The 20,830-nt window shown below is 36.2% G+C and overlaps 1 protein-coding gene across 14 annotated transcripts in view; it reads left to right on the forward strand.

Moving 5' to 3' along the window:
• The window catches only part of Pdlim5 (PDZ and LIM domain 5), a 215,361-nt gene that overhangs the window by 171,279 nt on the left and 23,252 nt on the right, over positions 1-20,830 (forward strand). For all 14 annotated transcript variants that reach the window (XM_063247282.1, XM_023566020.2, XM_003472096.5 and 11 more), the window contains one exon: positions 19,126-19,300. In XM_063247282.1, coding sequence (XP_063103352.1) covers positions 19,126-19,300 — 175 coding nt within the window. The remainder of the gene's footprint in view (positions 1-19,125; positions 19,301-20,830) is intronic.

Genomic DNA, 20,830 nt, shown 5'->3' on the forward strand with positions numbered 1-20,830 from the left:
ACAAAATTACCAGAAGAGGGCGATGGAACCCTTTATTCTGGGAGTCTCTCTCTGAGTCATTGAAATAAGATAAATTGCAACAACTATAATAATCATGATTTACATAGTTATATTTAAAACATGTTTTTTTCCAGAATGTTTGTCAATTTAATAGCAAAAGTGTAACAGTTTAAAACAGTATATGTAACATTATAAAACCATATTTTAAAAAGAAAATTTGTTTCTTATATGAAGTCATAGTACATTGTACTCTTTAACTGAAGTCACAAAATATTTCCTGAGCTCCTGCTGTTTTTGTTCTAGATGCTGGAAATAGGCAGTTGCAAAGTTTTATTATGAAATTTACGTTTTTGTAAAATTTAAAAATAAACACAAAATTTCCAGTACCTCAAATTCTTTTCTTCCTTGCCCAAGATACATTATCTTTTTAAAAACTTAGTTTTTAGGCATTTTACAGGCGCTCCTGCAAACATAAAGATTCTTCTGTTTTGGGTGATGGCTGTCTTGTGGTCTTTGGTATAACAGTCCCCTTGTGAAAATGACAGTGCCAGTACTTGCGGAAAAGCCAAAAAGCTGAGTTACCAGACTAGAGTGGGCTCAGGAAAAGCATTGTGCATGGGTTGTGTACAGTTTGCACACTGCACAATTCAGGTGACAGCATTCATAGAAACTAAGATGCAGACAGTGGGTAGTGTTGCCTTCTACCTTGGTCCTCCTGCCTCAGCCTGCTAGAGTGCTGATATTATAGGCACGTGACATTACTTCTGTCATGTTGAGAGCTTCTAGCTTTTTCTTGAATATGTAGTGTCATTGGGAAAAGAGGAAGAAATTAATTTTGACTTCTCTCACTGACACACCACCAGAGCATTGTGATGACAGTAAATTACTTTAAGATATTTTCCTTAACTGAGTGGAGAAGGGAGCAGAATCACTAAGTTGCAGTCAAGGACCCACTTAGTTGATGCTGAAGTCATTTGATTGGAGTGTAGCTAGCATTTAATTTTTATTTTTAGTTAGATGTAATATGTATCATTAGTGACACATTGGGCTAATTCAGTACATGTGTACAATATAATGATTCAATCAGAACAATAAGTACTTCCATCTCTTCAAAGACAACTTATCATTTGTTGAGAATTTTGTACTCTTGTATAGCCAAATTTTTAAAAGAATGAAATGGAATGGAATAGGAAAATATAACATTTTAATGAATAATTTTTAATATATGAATAGGCATCATTTTATGAAAAAAATGAGCTTTGGTAGACATATACACAGACACGTGGATATGTCTAGGGTAAAAAAATAAAGTTACTTCTTACTGTTATACAATTTAAAAATAGTGTTTTAAAAAAATTTCAGTTTACCATACTTCTGTTTATCAAGTGGTAACTAAAGCATTTTTGAAATAATGGGTAGGGAGAAGATGGCATTGAAAGAGTTGTTTAAAATTTTAAGACATACCCAGTGTATTCCTAGCCCGTCAAGGGTTTCTATTACATCTACTGAAGTTCTGACTTTAAATCTCAGATCATTTCACTTGTGGTGTCATATAGCCTATATTACCAGACATCTTCAAGAATGCAGGAATGCTATGCCAGCTGATAAATAGGAACTAAGTGTATACATAGCAGCATTATAGCCGAGGTCGTATTATCATCATTTTCTCAGGCATATAGTTTAACATATGCAACACATACAAGCTTGCAGCAACTCAAAAAAGTTAAATATTTTAGGATGCAAGATAATCAAAAGTTCATCATCTGAGTGAAACAAAAGATACAAAAAAAGTAAAAGTCCAAACTTTAGTTTTATGTAAGCTAGCAGTACTACTGTCCACTTGCCCTGCATCCTTAGTAACACTGTTTCTGTGAATAAGATACAACATTTGCTTTAGAAACTTTGACTTAAATCTAGAAAAATATATATGTTGAGATTTTTGTTAATTTTTAGACCTAAGGATTTATACTTCTTTTAACTTGTATTTCAATTTACTGTACTTGTTTTTATTAAAGTTTTATGCTTGCAGCTTTCATATTATTATATAATTAAATGGTTTGATAAGTATTTTGAAGCCTTTGTTTATTGGCAACAGTTGAAAAATATATCTCCATGTTTATTAAGTGATCTGTGTTTCCCACATTTTTTATAAGTTATGGATAGCTGATTAGGTAAATGTAGCTCATTAGAGGAAAATATATATATAAAATATTACTTCCCTACAAGATACAGTCAGGTATTTTTCACAATGGCAAACCCAGTCAGGTATTTTTCATAAACCCAGTCATAACATCACAAAGAGCCACTATATGTTGACATTTTTAACTGTCTGGTTTTAGCTCAGTCATACACAAAATGAAAATGATTCAGCTGCTAGAGAGTAAGTAGTGCATTGCTAGATCTTCCATTGTTTGACTGATATGACCCTGAAGATTAAAAGTATGTGCTCTGTATGGTATGAGTTTTAGAAGACTAGCATTTTTGAGCCTGCAGTTTTCTTATCTACATAAGGATCTAAAAAGAATCCACACTAGCATCATTGTGAAGACCAAGTGATATAACGTATCAAAGTGCCTGGTGGTTAGTGCATACTCCAGAAATGTTAAATTTCTGATGTGAGGGCAATGTGACTGCAATGTCTGTCACACTCATTGATGACCAAGGTTGATTTGGCTGGTCTGGCTGGCTGGCAGGTGTCCTTTTCCTCCCTTACTGTTCTGTGTGCAACCTTCCCAAACTTGCTCCAAGAATGGCCACCTTGGGTAGACAGGTGTCAGGGGTATACAAGTAACTGTGCCCCTTGCTAGAACTTGAAAACACACTCTTAAGTAAACTTAAGGTTTCTACCTTTCCTGATAGCATTGATAACACATACTGTTGCCATCTTGTCATATAAATCTTTGGTGATAGTTTTATCACAGCATTTATTATGTTCATTTTAATTATTTATATATGTGTCCTTTAATGTTGTAAATGTCAGTGAGTACCTGAGAGGTAGCTAGGTCGGTTTCTTTTATTTTGGAAACTTCCTGGAATTATGGGGGCACAGTACTCATTTGCCAAGATACTGTTCCGTCCTCCTTGAAATTCCCTTAAAAGCCAGTGGAAGCACTATCTGCAAAAGAAGCTATTAAAAAATTCTGAATTGTGAAGGGTAAGGGGACTCCAGTCTCCTGAAACATTGAACTAACAGCTAAGGTTGTGAATATAAGCAGCATTGTAATTAGTACAATATTATTTAAATTCATTAATTTAAAAGATTAGTAACTCTGAATGCTTTATGGTAATTTTTTTCTCCAAAAAATATGGTACTTTATGGAATTCAAGGAACCAAGCATGCAAAGGGAACATTGGAAATACAGACTCACTTGCTTTATCTAATCTGTGTGGACAGATTAGTTTAGATGTAAACCACCAATACATAATATAGAAATCAGTAAAGGAAGGAAGGGAGAGGGAATGAGAGCAAGAGATGTGCAAAGCAAAATTAAATGAGATTGCAAGGTCCATGTTAGAAAGTATGGAAGTCTGACTAAAGAAAAGAGGACAGAAAGGATAAAGTTCCAAGGATACAGTTCTGACGTAGAGTATGTATTTGTGTGTACTGAAGTCTTGTTTGGGAGTAAGATTTTAATACTCTGCCTAAAGCAAAACCACATTCACCTGAAGTAGTCATTCACCTGAACAAGTTGGAGATAGAACAATGTGTAACCAAACTCTTGAGAGTCTAGTTTCTTAAAGAAAAGATGTGTAATTCAGGACTGTCTAATCGCAAGGAAGAACATTGAACAGATTAATGAGGGGCCAGGTCAGGAAAGAGTTTACGTACCAGACAGTGGATTAAAAGATTTGTAAGCTAGGTAGTAGCAAAATCAGATTTGTATTATTAAAAGATTATTATAGTTCTAATGTGTTGAAGAGATCATTTTGGTTTCACTACATAGACTAAGGTTGGAGTCCTGGGTATCATTTGAGAAATATTAAGCTAATCCAGTATAGAGATGGTGCTAATTACCTTCAACAGTGACAGTGGGGATGGGGAGAATTCTATGATGAAAAGAACTGCAATGTACTTACACTGTAACTGACTGGAAGACAAATTTTAACAACTTGTCCAGGAAGTTTGATTTCCCTTGGGGTACTGCCCTGTCCTCTTTAAACACTAGAAGAGAATTGCGTTCTGCGTAGAGAAACTACACAGCCCCAGTATCTAGGGGTCTACCTCCAGGGATTCAGCCAGCCTCATAGGGAAATAATACTGGGGAAAAAGTGTATCTATGCTGAACATAAACAGGATTTTTGTAGCAACTGTTTACATAGCATTTACATAAAGTATCAACAGGTTGATTTAAAATACACGAGAGGCTATGCTTCGTTTGTGTTCAAATCTAGTGCTTTCTTACACAGGGGACTTGAGCTTGAGCAGATTTTGTTGTCCATAGGGCTCCTGTTGCTCAAGTATGCCAAGGGCTCTGCACATCCTGTTCCATGGCGAAGAAATCAGTGAAATATGTATGAGCTTTTTTCTTTTTAAGGAGTGTATCAAATTGCAATGTAAATCTGAATTGATTCCATTTTATACTGTAATTGAGAAATAAGTTAAAGTTTATTTTTATAACATAATTATGCTCTTTATGCGAGTTTTTTCTCATATATATGCGCTCATTTTACCTCAGTGTTTTCTCTTTTCTCTTTGAAACTATTTGAGAGGCTTTGTAATGGTAATAAGTATATTAACACTGTGGTATATCTTTAATAAATAATATGATTTCTTGCCAAAAGTCATTGAAGTGTATATTAGCTAATTTCCTATTGGCCATTTTCTATAGAAAACAGGGTTACCGTATTTCATGGAACCACTTAAAATAAAATGCTCTCTGCCTTCTTCACAGACACGCTTTCTGGCTGCAGAAAGTTTTGTCTGTTGTTCTCACTCATACCACTCCTGTGTATTGGAAAGCCGCTCTGCGGTGCCTTCTCTGCTGTTCAGATAGCAGCTCCCAGTACAGCCCTGTAAGTGCTCATGTCTCCTGATGTCAGCAGAAAAACAGTGGATTTCTTTTCTTTACTTCTAGTATTAAATGCGTTCATGAAGGCAGGCATTCTATTGAAGAAAATAAAGGCATTTAGTTGACATTATAGTAACATATTCTATATACCATAGTATTACATCACTTAATACTTGAAATTCTTGTTTTTTCTTTAAGTTTTCACTGTGCAGTTCAGTCAGGTCTTGGACTCATTTTGTAGTTCAAGCTGGCCTCAAACTTGCAGTAATCTTCTTACCTCAGCTTCCCAAGTGCTGGATTTACAAGTGTGTACCACCACCCATGGCTACATTCAAAATTCTTAATCTCTGACTCCATATTGAACAAATATTAATTCTTCTAAATTCTTGAGATATCATTCTCTTTATATGAACCAGGTGATTTATATGTAAGCTTTTTATTTGTGGACTTTTTTTCTTTATGGAAACAAAAATGTGATATGTAAAAAAGAAAAACATTAACAGTGATGTAAAAACATAAAAACTGTTGCTTTTTAAAGGAATATAAATTGTTTTATGTTTTCAAGATGCATGAAAAAAGTCATGATCATAAGTTTCTAAGTTTCTTTTGGTCACATGGAAGCCAGGCATGGTGGCATACATCTGTAATCCCAGCACTCTGAGAGTTTGAGGCAGCACCTTAGCAAGAGCCTCTCTCTAAAGGGGTGGGGATTTTTCAGTAAAAACTCCCTGGACCTAGTCCTTAGTACCACAAAGGGAAGAGGCACACAGACTCACTTTTCAAAATCCTTAGTCGGGGCTGGGGATTTAGCTCAGCGGCATAAGCGCCTGCCTTGCAAGCAGGCGGTCGTGAGTTCGATCCCTGGTACCGATAAAAAGTTAAAAAAAAAAGTTAAAAAAAAAAAAATCCTTAGTTGACTTTAAGCTCCCTCTGCACCCTGCCTTAAAAAATATTCACCGTCTCTCTTCGGGAACTTGGAACTCATGATCTGGTTGGCAGCCTAGAAGGGAACAGACTGCCTCATGTAACAGTAAATTGATGAGTACCATTGCCTGACAGTAATAACTGTTTCTATAACATCTTCAATTTTCATAGTTCACATTAAGTAATGCTACTATGTTTAAAATCTTACCAGTGAGGTAACAGCATATTAGAAGGCAAAAAATTATCTAGAGTCCTATAGTGAGATGAATCATTATTTTTACTCCAAATTTTGTGTTTCCCTGTGACACAACATAATATCAGTGCATATATTTATGGGGAACTAGATATCATAGGGATGGGGTAGAAAGGATGCTTGCCCTTGATAGGAAGGATAAACTAAGTTCCTGACAACTGTGAAGGTCTGTTTATCTATTCAGGTAACATTTTCTTTGCATCTAAACTTCAATTTTTAAATTCAGATGATTTAACTAAGGTCTCCTGGTGTGTGCCACAATTTAATAATGAAGAAAAGCTTGTGTACTTCATTATGGGCAGAGCTTTTAGAGAGATCTGATATGTTCTTTGTTTTTTCTTTTTTCTTTTTCTGGTTTCCTTTTTGTTTTGAGGGTGACTTAGATATGTTTATGAGATTTGATTAGATCAATGACTGAATGATGTACATCTCAATTATAAGTGGATATAAATTCTTTTATTCCAAGCCTAAAAAAGATAGGGGTGAGAAAGGAAATTACAGTTTCTACAACCATCCCAAATTTCATTGTAGGCTTTGTGCTATACTAATAAACTGAGATAACTAAATTTGCTGAGCTGAGATGGATAGATTTATTGCCTCCATTTAAAAATTTTTATGTGAATAAGTAAACTGCTACCAGTTGCATGTATTTCATCTCTTCTAATAATGTTTTACTGCCATCTGCTCCCTGCATTTTGACGTTATTAAACTAAACAGTCCACTTGCTAGAAGGGCCTGAGTGGAGCTGTCCATTGTTAGAACTGGGCTGTGAAGCACATAAATAAACATGCTCTCTCCACCCCTCCCCAGCAAGGAGACTTTTGTTTAAATTCATGATTACCAGATAAGAAAGACTAATAACAACCATTAACAGCCTAATTTCTTTTCTTTTAAATGTTCTTTTATTTTAATTCATTTCTGTTTTGGAGCTCTTCAGTGTTGATATAAGTGCAAATCTGTGAAAGCATTTATTCCTCCCCAGCTCCTTCCTTTTTTTTTTTTTTTTTTTTCTTTTTCGTTTTTATCGGTACCGGGGATCGAACTCACGACTGCCTGCTTACAAGGCAGGCGCTTATGCCGCTGAGCTAAATCCCCAGCCCCGCTCCTTCCATTTTGACGCTTAACACAGTAGTAACCTTTTATAAATGATATTTAGATTTGTTCATAAATGTTTTCATAAAGGGTTTGTCACATCTTATTGATGTATGTTGTTTAGATCAGGTATTGGCAAAATATAATCCTTGGTTGTATCTGGCCCACTACCTGTTTTTATAAATAAAGTTTTGGGGCTAGGGATTTAGCTCAGTGGCATAAGCGCCTGCCTTGCAAGCACGCGGTCATGAGTTCGATCCCTGGTACTGATAGATAAATAAATAAATAAAGTTTTATTGAAGTACAGCAGTGCTCATTGCTTCACCTATAGTGTATGCTTACTTTAATGCTGTCGTGGTAGAGCTGAATAGTTAAAAAGTTAGACCCAGCATTCTGGGAGACAAAATAGTAGGATTGTAAGTTCTATCCCAGCCTGGTCAGAATAGTGACTTAGCAAGCTCCTGTCTCAAATAAAAACAAACAAATTATTAATAAATAGGGGCTGGGTTCAATCCCTGGTACTAAGTTTGAGCCATAAGAATCTGAACAGTTTTTGCTACTTAGTTATTTGTGCAGAGTAGGTGCAGGTTCTATTGGGTGTGTCTAAGTACACTGTGTGCCACTAACCCTGAGACATACTGTTGCCCATCTACTTATCCGCATCACTCTGCAAAAGGCAGACTATTAGGAAGCAAATGTCTTTCCCTTGGTTGTATCTTTTATACCAGAATTCCTAAAGTTCAATATTGTGTGTATTCTCTAAGTAGTACTTCAGTAATGTTAACCATGTAAGGTTTTGTGTCAAGTGTAATAATAATAATTGGCTTTTATGAATCATTTATACATTCAAGAAGCTATAAATAAATGTTTTCTTTAAACTGCCTCATTTAATCTCCTTACATTTTTGAGGCAGGTATTGCTGTTTTACAGATGAAAAGACAAAGGCACAGAATGATGACATTTCTAATGTCACAGCTTAAAAATAGAACTACAAGCCTAAGTGTTTAACATGATATCATCATGCTACATATATTGCTCTCTCCAACATTAAACATCTGAGCAATAATCTCTGCTTTTAAATGACATGAAATACAAACATAACTTTTTATAATGATAATGCAGTTTTATTTCAGAGATCTAATGACTTCAGTAAGAGAGATAGTTTAGAGAATAAGTAGTAATGATAGAAATGTAAGAGCTGAGCACAGTAACATCTGCCTATAATCCCAGCTGCTCAGGACGGTGAGGCAGGAGGATGATGAGTTTGAGACTAGCCTGGACAATATAGTGACACACTGTCTTTTTAACAACAACAAAAGAAATAAGTTAGAAATGTAAAGAGGATCCTAATTTTAAACTTTTAGAGAACTATATTCATATTTTTTTCCTTTCTGCTTCAATGTTTTGCCTATGTGATAAGTATCCTACTTATGTAATTCAAACCATAGGTACCTTCTTCCTTTGTCTCTGAAATAAAGCCTTTTGATTTATGTAAGAAATGGAAATTAATGGGAAAGTGGAAAAAACCAAATCCATTTTGGTTTCCTGTTACTTTGGAAATAACATGTCAGGACTCCAGATTTATCACATTCACGATGGGACTATAATTTACATATTTCATGTTGGGCAGCTTAAACTATTGGTGGTACATGCATGGTTGTCCTATGCATGACTGTGCCACTTTGACCACTAGTGATACAAACTGCTCAGAAACATGTTAATGTGACTGTGAAATCATTTTAATGTATATCCTTACAAGTATTCTCATCCAAATATGATCAAAATTCTACAAATTTAATATTTCAAGTTCTTAGCTTATAGAATTTGTACAACTGTACCAGTGATCCTATTTAGTATTCCTGCAGTTATGAATTATGCCTCAGCTTGATTTTGTAATGAATATTTTTATGAATTTTTTTAAGAAACATGAATCACATTGGCCTCCCACGTTTAAAGTGCAGACATGTTTTCCTATTTTAAAATTATAAATTGGGAGGCTAAGGGTTTAGCTCAACAGCGTAACTACCTGCCAGGCAAGTGTGAGGTCATGAGTTCAATTCACCATATCAAAAAACCCACAAGTATATAAAATTACAAATTGGAAGTGATATTAAGAAGATTATTTAGAGACTCTTGTATGTACTGTGATAAGTAAAATAATTTATTACCTGTAATTGAACAGTGGCAAAACCAGATATGTTACCGTTTCTTATCTTTATGGGCAAGGTATCTCCTCTGTTTCTTTTACTTGTAACTCGGACCACCAAATGGAAGTTCTCTACATGAGGTCTGTTAGTAGAGAGAAAAAAGCAAGTCTTTGTGTAACAATTTTGATGATCTGTACTGTATGATTAAAAAGAGAGCTGATCTTAATCCAAGTCCCCAACTCACTTTAAGGCACTCTAGATCCAGTTTAATCTGGGTTCATAAAGTTGAAAGGCCAATTGTAAATGGAAAAAACTAACCTCTCAAAGTTGTGTAAGCACTTGATACTTAGCTTTGTGTGCACCTGTTCCAATTCTTTATGGCATACATACCACCATTCTCCACTGCGGAGAGAAATGATAATAGTTTAATCTGACCAATTTTGCTTTTAATCATTGAGTTAAAAGTCCTGTATTCTACTTAACAAAAATTGCACAAACCTCTTCAGAATGTTTTTGATTTTACATCTTGACTTCTTCCATTTCTTTTGGATTTGATTTCTTGCATAGATTATGAAGAGTAGATTGTTGTTTATACTTTCAGTGAAGGAGTTTGACAGGCAAAGTGCACAGATTCTGTGCTTCTCTTGGCCACCATCTGTTGGAGACGTTTGGGGAAGGGCAGAAAAGAAACCACTTGCTGCACACAATAATTTGCAAGCATGTTGCCCTCACTGCTGCTCAATTTAGTATGTGTGACATTTCTACCAAACCTTGGAAAACATATTTTGAGATGTTGAATTACAATACTTTGTTACCCCAGGAGTGCCAGAATGTGACTGTGATATAGCCCAGTTGTTTATACAAGTACAGCATTAGCAGTAGTGTTTTTAACTGGAATACCCCTAGCAGCTGAGCCGTTGTTTTTTACACAGGAACTCACATGTGACTTTTGCCTTGTTGTAGCTGTAAACATTTGTATTTTATTGGGAAAAGGGAAGGTATTCATATTTGTTAATTTTTCCCCCTGGTACTGGGGATCATACCCAGGGTCTTTACACTGAGCTACCTCCCCAGCACATTTTAAATTTTTTATTTTGAGACAGGATCTTGCTAAGTCACTAAGCTACACGGGCTAGGTTCAAACTTTGAATCCTCCTGCCCTACCCTCCCCGAGTGCCACTACCCCTGGTTCACTGATATTTTCAATATTGGCTTGTCTTCTGACAATGAGAATGAAATCTTGTCGTGATTTTTAAAACTATTTTATCATTCATCTAGATTTACTTCCATAACTTACTTTCATGTTTTGTCTTAAGCCAAATGTAGTAGTTGAATTATTTACAGCCAGTGGGATTTGTACAACAAAATGGAATTAAGTGATTGAAGCCTGTTTGGTCTTTGCAAAACATTAAGTCTAAATTATTTTTCTGTCATATATCTTTCAAAACCTGAAATATTCAGCTTTATATCCATATGTTTTCAGGGACTTTGTATCCAGTAGTTATAATTAAAAGAATAAGTAGACTTATGGAAAGAAATATCTCTGTAGAAAACTAATCTTTTGCAGAGTACATGAGGGCTTAAAGTGATAACATAGGCCATTAGGAATACCATGAAAGAAAATTTGCATATTTAAATATTACATGGTTTTCTCTGATGTGAGAAGGATAAGTAAGGACCAAAATGTATAACAGATAGTGGGAAGAAAATGTTCAAATGAGAAAGAGAAAAAGGATGAGGAGGAAGGGAAAGGAAAAAAATATAAACAAAGCTTTTGTAAATAAGGTGGAGAGGAGAGGTTGAAGAGAGGGGAGGGAGTTAAGGGGAGAAAGGAGGATTAAGATACATCATGTAGAGCTCTTGTAGGTAGATGGATGCAATTTATGATCATGCTCTTGGGTGAAGTGATTCGGTCTCACATAGGTGAACATCATGTTGTCACCCTACTATAAAAAATTGAAGGAGTTAGTGGGCTCCAAAATGTACAATAGATACAGTGAAAGTGAGGGGGGAGGAGATATCTTAAAAGGGACGGTGGTAATCACTGTTAATTTCCTATTACTTTGTTTTGAAGTCTGTCATTTTCATTGCTTTGTTTTGATTGGTTTTACTCGTTTTGTTTGATTTGATTTTATTATATGTGATGGCACGGGCAGCTATTTCATAGATAACAAGAATACATTATGGAAGCCATTGTCAATTTCCTATTATCTTGTTTTGAAGTCCTATATTGTTTTCACTGTTTTGTTTTGACTGGTTTTATTTGATTTTATTAGGTCTGATGGTATGGGCAGCTATATTGAAGATAATAAAGCATTATGGTAGCCATTGTTGATTTCCTGTTATCTTGTTTTAAAGTCCTATATTGCTTTCACTGTTTTGTTTTGATTGGCTTTATTCTGTTTTGTTTGGCTTTATTCTTTTAAAAATAAAAATTTTTTGAAAAAGATACATGATGTACAGGTACAAATTCCCTATGATAAATGTGATCATTATGTGTATCTAAAATGTGTCAATAAAATTAATTTTTTAAAAAATAGTAAAGCATAGAAAATATGCAGTGAGGTCAAGGTCTTGAAACTTGTTAATCACATTGCTTAGGATTTAAATAAAGACTCCTGACATAAAAAGGAAAAATAAAAACTGAAAAAGTTTAAAAATAATGCAGCTCTAAGTTATTACTAACTTTATGGTAGTAGGCCTAGTAAGGAAATTAAAACAGTGGAAATTAATCTCAGTTATCATAGGCCCTATGTTGAACTGGCAAGGAGTTCCAGGTTTAGGTCACATTTGCAGAGATCTGCCTTCTTATTATAATGGATCAAAGTAGTCACAGGCAAAGCTTGGCACATGGTTGGTACATAATGAAAATTTTTTATGGATAAGGATTAGACTTTGGTATAAGTCAGGCATGGTTTGGGATTGCAAATTCTCCATTCTTCCTTTCATTGCTTCCCTGGTTTTTCCTCTTACTTCTCACTCATTCACTAGGTGTTCATGTTATTTGCTTTCTGCCTCAGAAGCTCTTCTGTTTCCACACTGTATTTCCTCTGAATAGTCTCACCCAACTGATATGACTCAAATGTCAACAATATGCTGGGGACTTCAGGCAGTTCTCTCAGATATTTCTCTCAAGCTCACATACTCAATAGATTATACTGAGAGGAGCAATAGGTACCTCCTTAGAAAAAAAGTACTGCTTGAGGGCAAAGACCGTGCATGTTCATACAGAGTACGCTGTCCGATACATCATAGGTTTTCAGTGTATACTTAGTGATTAAATGGCAGGCACTGTGCCACTGAGCTATACATCCTCAGCCCATGTTAGCTTTCTTTCCCATAACAAAATACTTGAAAAAAAATCAACTTTATTTTGGCTCCTTGTCTGGTCAGCTGACACCCTTGCATGTGGGCTAGTGGCAAGGTAGTCCATTGTCACAGGAGTGTGTGGCAGAGGAAACCCATTCACCTCATGGTCAAGAATGAAGGCAGGAAGAAAGAATCCCACCTTCCTCAACACAGTGTCATTATGATCTCCCATGAGGCCCTACCTCTCACAGGTCCCACTGTGTTTTAGTAGTGCTGGGAAGTGGTGACTCCAAGGTAGTGCACTTGTGCCTGTAGGGCCGTTATGGATCTGGAGTGTAACAGCACTGTAACACAGTTTGCTGTATATGGTTCTGTAACCTCTGTGAAGATTGTCATGGGTCTTGTCCACAGTGATTAAGCCCACACACTGCTTGATGCATAGTAGTTGTTCAAAAATAATTGCTTCATTTCTTTGTCCCACAGGCTCTTGGGCGAATCACTTATCCTTTCTAAATTTTATTTTCTTGATCTGTTAAATACTGACAGTAACACTTTACTAGTGTTATAACAGGAAGCCAATTCAGTTATTCTCTATTTTCTTTTTACAATAGGAAAAATACATACACAATATGCACATACACATATTGGTCATATTTGGAAGACTTTAAGGAACCAGTTCATTACTTTAACAATTGGCAACAATTAATGAAAAATCAAGCTTTGGTGATTATGAGTTCATGTTCTGATCAGTATATATGCTTTCATTTCTTCGGTGTGTATTTTGCAAGGGATGGGGAAATGGATTATAGATGAGAAGAAAGTTAAAAGATACAATCGAGTATAAAATATGAACCTTTTTGGGATTCTGATTCATACTGTGTTGAAAAGTATATTTCTCCCCTAAATGATGTCCATGTTCTAGTACACAAAGCCTATGAATATGTTGTGCTATCTGGCAGGGGAGAATTAGGGTGCAGATGGAATTAAGATTGCTAATCAGATGACTTTGAGAAAAGGAGGTTATCGTAGTGAGAATCGATGTAAATCACAAGAGTCTTCAGAAAAGGAAGAGGGAAAGGCTGAAGTTGGCTTTGAAAATGGTGGCAGTGGCCATAAACCAAGGAGTTTGGGAGCCACTGAAAATCTGAGAAATGCAAGGATATGTTTTCATAAAGCCTTTAGGAAAAACAGTGTCCTGCCAACATCTTGAGTTTGACCCACCATTATCTTTTTAGGAGAACTATAAAAAAATAAATATGCCTGTACTGTCTTTAAGCAAAGAGTTGTTGATAATTTGTTATAGAAGCAATAGAAAACTAACACTGGGAACAATCAGGAAAAAATGACTATCGACTGGTTATTTTATGTTATTGAGGAATATTATTGCTTAAGTGTGGTAATGATTTTAAAAGTTTTTTTAAAAGAGCACTCTTAGAGGTCGTACTGAATATTATGGATTAAATCATGTATCTTGAATTTGCTTCAGAACAGTTTAGAGATGGCAGAGGAATGAGTGGGATGTACATGAGATACGATAACTCACAAGTCGTAATTGTCAAAACTTGGTTCTTTTCCTTTGGAAGCCTTATAAATAACAATTTTTAAATTAATGAGAGACTATCACCAACACTATTGGTTTGGAGAGTAGTGATTTGTCTTGAATTGCTAGAAGAGTTCTGTGATGCTGAAATATATTTAGTACAAAAGAAAAAGATTTTAAACCAGTCCCTGTAGCATAGAGATTACCCACAAGAGAAGCCAAATTTAATGGAAGTTGCTTAAGATTAAAGTTGAAAAAGGAGTCAAGAGTCAGCAGTTCACTTCCTGCCAGTGTTCTCATTGTGAACCTTCACTGAGTCATCTGGATAAGTCACACTTTTCTGTGACTTTGATTCCTAGATTGTGAAATGGAGCTGACTCAGTGGTCTTAGTGGAACTTAAAAGAAAACATACCTTTTATAACAAATTGGATGTCATCTCTAAGCTATCTCTAAATGGACTGTTTTTTCTATGTAAAATAGAAGAGTTTTACAGTGGGTCCCATAAATTTGAAGCATTTTGATCCCTATGCTACCAGAAGAGACTGGTTTTCTCTGAATCATATAATGGTCTACAAAGTGACAGTGGAATCAGGGCTCATTTTGTGGTGTTCCTCTCCCGGGGACCTCTCCTCCTTATACCTTATACCTCCATCACCCTAGGACGCCAAGGTAGCCAAGGCAAGGAATGTTGGCACCTGACTGTTTAAAGGTTACCTATTTCTGTCCAGGCATAGTGAAAAATGCAGTCCAAAAGGATCAAAACATTACTTTGTTTATATGAGAAATAATTGAGCTTTGGAAATGTGCAGGACATAGTAATTAACAGGGCTGGTGTAGCTTTGTTTGGAGGCCAATGTGCTAGCAACACAGCAACAAATGGAGGCGTGAGAATTTCTCTCATATCCAAAGTCGTTTAAATGGGGCCATAACAGAAAGCAAGGCTTTTCTCCCTAAGAAATAACAGCAGTAGAGCTTAGAGCCTTTTTATATGTGCTTAAAATATAGTCAAAATGTTTATGCTTAAGAATGGATTCTCATGTTAAATTAGTTCCCCATATATCTCCTTGATGCATGGTCAGATAGATTGTGTTCCATCTTACAGTGCTTGAAGGAGAATTACCATACTCTTTTATTGCTAAAAATATCTCAATGACTTAGTACGGCCTTATGTGTAGATAATGTGATAAAATAAGGGCATATGGTAAATAAAAGAAATTGTCTTTCTTTGTGGCCTGATTTTCAGATTTTCCAACTGGAATGTTCTTATAATTTAAAATCTTGAGCCCGGTTCACATTTATTAAGGTATCTATCCCCATAGTTTAGTTTTGTTTTGTTTGTTGTTCTTGTTTCTTCTTGTTATACTGAGGATCAAACCAGGGCCTTTGCACTAAGATAACCAGCCCTTTTTTATTTTTTTATTTAGAGACAAGTTCTCACTAAGTTGCCTAGCTGAACTCAAACTTGCAGTTCTCTTGCCTCAGCCTCCCAGGGTGCTGAGATTATAGGTATGCGCCATCAACCCTGGTTTCTGTACACTTCTTTTAAAAGGCAAAAAAAAAAAAAAATCTTTCCCATTCAATTAAACATTTTTTCACCTCCTTCTAAGGCAGTTTTCTGGTAGTATATACAGCTATAGAGTTTGTACCCATTTTTAAGAGTAATAATTAACTTAGGAAAAGGTGTTAATAGCATATTGCTAAATAGCACATGAATTATACAAGCAGGATGTTAATATAGGTTAGGGGAGCAAGAAAACACTTCTGACTGGTGATCAGAGGAGGTCTTGGAGATGAAAATGGAATTTCTGTGAGCCATGTGGAACTGGAATCTATGGCTGCCAGTGGAGAAAGGAACATTTCTTTGGCTGAGGTCATAGAAGCAGGGTCTGCCTAGCATACTCTAGGGACAGTGAGTCAAATACAATGTGATGTCCAAAGCACAGACTGGGAAGACACAACTCAGGTTCAGGGCTGCCCATTCTTGGTTTGTGACCTTGGAAGTTTTCTTAATCTCTCTTTACCCTAGTTTCTTACAGAGTAAAAAAGTAGTATTAATCATACTGAAGTTGCAGTGCTATTGTAAGAATTTGGGAATTGTACTTTCAAATAATGATTGTATAAGTTGCATATTAAGTAAAATTAATGTGGTAATGGCTGTGAGATCTCAGGAAGCATGAAGACAAGGTTGTGAAGAGTGGAGTGGTTTGCTGCAGGGCTTGAGTGGTCAGGACACGTACAGCATGCACTGAGGAGCTGCAGAAGCCTTCCGTGCAGGAAAGTGCTATCAGAGTCAGGATTCTGGGAAAGTAGTCTACAGAATAGATTGAAAAGAGACTTGTGGCTGGCAAGTTTACTGTAATAGTCCAGACTTGGGGTACCCATGACCAGAGCTCAAATGATAGCTACAGGGGTTTGTATTCGCAAGGAAGGACTGGCTTGAAAACATTTATTATGAAGCCATTGCTAGGGTCTGGTGTGCAGCATTGGAATACAGGCACAGAGGAGGTGGAATGCCATGGCTGCCTGAGGGGGAGAATTCAGATTATAGGAGTTCTTCAGAAAGCTGGTATATATATATATATATATATACCAAAAGGAGAAATCTGTTTCACATGTCTTGAATGTAAAAACAATAACTAAACGTGGTGTTGAAAATGTCCTTGAAAACATTTGTCTCATGCCCTAAGAGATACAGTCTGGGGGAAGGAGATGCAGAGGCAGAGATGAGCATTGTGTGCTGTAAGAGAGAATGAGGTGAACAGAAAAAGCTGGGAAAGTGAACATTGCAATAATTTTCTTTCCATTACCATAAAAGAAAGTGTAAATCTAAGAGGATGAAAACATGTTTCCTAGTCCAAAGGACTCAGCTTGAAACATGGGCAGTAGGAAAGCTCCCCAACCAGCAGAGCGCCATCTCACAGACTGAGTGGCAGGCATAGCACTGTGAGGTGCAGGTGCCTGGGTCTGCAGGTACACATCATTGTAAACAGGCTTTATTCTGATGATTGAGAATTACCCTTAGAGTTGTCGTAATTAATTTTATCCAATTCTAACCATGCCTTTAATACAGATACTGTCAAGCACTATGTATGTTCATGTAGATATCCACATACATACATACACTGTTTATTTGCATTATTTGTCAGGTTTGAATAAGCTTTTCCTTTTAAATCATACAAATGTGCACTTTTTCTCTTCAGTTAGATTTTTTTTTTTTTTTCGGTCTTTTTGAGGTAGGATCTCGCTATGCAGTTCAGGCTGGCCTTGAATTCACTTTGTAGCCCAGACTGGTCTCGAACGCACAATGACTCTCCTGCCTCAGCCTCCCAAGTGCTGGGATTATAGGCACACACCACCACAACCCTAATATCTAGTTGATTTTAATATCCTTTGCTTAGGAAGATCTTTTGTTGGTTCCAATCTTGTGGTTTTTGTGTTCATTCAGTTACCTATTGATTCCAGCCCATTCGTGCTTTTCAGACACTGCATTAATTGTGAGGGTGATGAATAAGACATAATTCTTGGGAGCATACTCAATAACTGGGGAAGAAAAGACAAAAGTGTGTAGTAGAAGCTAATAAAGACAGTCACAAAAGTATGAATATTAGCTAGCCTGCCCATCACTGAGGCGTAGTGCCCAGCACCCATAACTTACATGTTCACAGGCTCCCAGACAGAGGCCTCAGGGTGGAAGAACAGAGCAGAGCTTCTTCCTTCTTGGTGGCTGGGAAGCAGAGCTGTGAAAAGGACCGTTACAGGGGCTATGTATATAGCATGCAGGGTCACCCATACATGCCCAGAAGCGTGCTTCACTGATCTGTGTAACATCTTCAAACAAATTGACATGTCAGGGTTAACACCACAGGGACATGGGATAGAAACGTATGATCTGGGTTATGTGGAAAGGCCATGGGTAGAGGTAGCTCACGGAGAGGTTTTAAAACCACTGACTTCTGAGGTACGCCTTAAATAGTAAATAGTGGTTACCGTGCAAATAGGAAGAAGGATGGTGAAATGAAACTGAGAGCAAAGATGGATCTGTTCTTAAGCAAAAGTGTGACACTTGAGTGTTGCTGTAGAATCAAGTGAAAGGCAGAGTGCTGATAGATGAGGCTGCTGAGCAGGAAGGGAACCCTGGAGCAACTGTGTGTAGTGCTTGGAGGTGTGAACAGCATTGGTCAACACAGGACAGGGAGACCCCAGGAAAGCTTCGCTCAGAGTTGTACTTGGGTGAGATTTCAGCCTCAGGTGGCAGTTGGGAGGATGAACTTAAAGAAAATAAGACATTTGGCAGCCAATCCTGGTGGAAGACATGAGACACCTACACTAGACAGTGTCGTAGGAATGGAAAAGAAGGACAGAATCAGCAATATCTATGATCTGAAGTCAGCAGGGCATATTCTTACCAAAGATGAGGGAGAGGAAGGAGCAGATATGATTCTAGACAGCTACTTTATATGCCCGCACAGCAGACCACACAATCATAGAAAATACAGATTGGAAGAGAGAATATAAGGAATTTGTTTTTGTCTTCCACACATTGAGATTTTTATGTGACAGTGATAATTTGGAATTAAATCTAATGAGTAGCTAATGAATAACTAAAAATACATCACCATTGATATTCATTAACCTTGTCCCTTCTTGGAAGAGAGGAAGCATCCATATACGTGTCGTAACCCTTGCACTGTGTTGTATGTAATCCTTGATTTTCTTTTCTGTTCTGTGTAATGACAGTATTGTTTGACTTGTAACTTTACAATGTATATGAGCAAGTGAGAAGTAAGTAGATTTTCAAATTACGTATTTGACTTACTCTTCCTGTGCTTTTTCTGTGTGTTAAATCCCAGCACCTTCTACTGGAAAAACATCAAACAGTATGACTTTCTCAGGAGCAGGGTCACCAGCCAGCTCAGCTGCAGGGCAGCCCCAGCCAAGTGACCAGGATACTTTTGTGCAAAGAGCAGAGCACATCCCGGCAGGGAGACGAACTCCAATGTGTGCCCACTGTAACCAGGTCATCAGGTCAGTTATTTTTTTGAAATTTTCTTGCATATACTTAATACCAGTGTTAATGTTTAAAAAATATTCTGTAACATTGCAAATTCATTAGGAAAATATTGTCATAATTTTATGGAATAATGCTACAGTCAATAAATATATTTAGTATCCGGGTTGTTTTGTTTTGTTTTGTTTTGTTTTGTTGAGATAGGATCTCAGTATGTAGTTTAAGCTGGCCTCAAAATCTGTGTAGCCCAGGCGGGTCTCAGACTCACAGCAATCCTTATGCATCAGCCTCCTGAGTGCTGGGATTACATGGACTCTGTTTTAATGAGAATTAATTCTAGGATCTGTGAAAATAAAACTAAAAATACCCATTATTTGCATTTCTAAATCCTATCAGAACTAAAGAAAAATAGTGATTAATGTAGCAGAGAATGATAAAATTTTAAGACGAAGGGACAATGAGCATCATTTATCTTATCTTCATTATTTTGCAAATTATAAAAGTGAGAGCTTACATTTTAGATTTAAAACAAAACAAAACAAAACAAAAAAAAAAAACAATGTCAGATAAAGACCTTTGAGCCCCAGAAAAAAGAAAGTTGGTTTTTCAAATACCTAATCATTAAAACGTATTACCTATCTTCAGATCTATTCATAGATACTTTAAATGTTAGGTGAGACTCTAGAAGGCTGAAGCAGAAGAATTGCAAGTTCAAACCCACCCAGGTTATTTAGCAAGACCCTCAATCAAAATATTAAGAAGACTGAGGACATAGCTCTAGGCAAAGGCCCAGAGTTCAGTCCTCAGTACCTACACCGAGAGATAGGCAGAAAGAAATTAGTTCATGATCTGTTTCTTTAAAATACTTTTTGTCTAGATTTATTTAATTTCTGTTAAACTCCCAAGAAAGAGAAAAAATAAATACTGATAGATGTTGAATTGGTAGTTGACTTTTAAGATGTTCTAAAGTACATGCAAGGTATTGCTCCAGAAAGGCTTGTTACCTTTCATGAGTTGCCATGTTGGCAGTGACAATAAATGTTTGACATTATTGATCATGCACTCTTCTTTTTTAATTTATTCTATTTTGAAACAATTGAAGCAGTGGTTTCTCTAAGCTGAATAAGGTTAAAACATTTTTCTTTCCTCTATTACATACGTATTACTTAGTTCAATATTTCTCTGTAACACTTTAAAAATAGAACCCAGGAAGCCTCATGTTTTAAGAAGTAAACAAATACTGTCCTCCTTAACCTAAAAAACAGTATGTCCAAAACATAGCAGTCAGTATAAGATTTAAAGCAAAATAGTATTTTTAACATTAAATAAAAAATTAAAGATGGTGTTCACTATAACATTTTTAAAATATAGAAAAAAGAGAGCAAAACATTTATGCATAAAACTCACCTCTCACAATAACTATTATTAGTGTTTCAACTCAGACTTTTGAAACATATACACATAATTAACAATGGATATTATTTTACATAAATGAAATTTGATGTTTCAAACTTTACTGCAGTTGTATTATTCAGAGTGAATGCCTG

The sequence above is a fragment of the Cavia porcellus genome, unplaced genomic scaffold (assembly GCF_034190915.1).
Source record: "Cavia porcellus strain 051 isolate PalLab524CR breed Dunkin Hartley unplaced genomic scaffold, mCavPor4.1 scaffold_4, whole genome shotgun sequence".
In the NCBI taxonomy this organism is placed as follows: domain Eukaryota; kingdom Metazoa; phylum Chordata; class Mammalia; order Rodentia; family Caviidae; genus Cavia; species Cavia porcellus.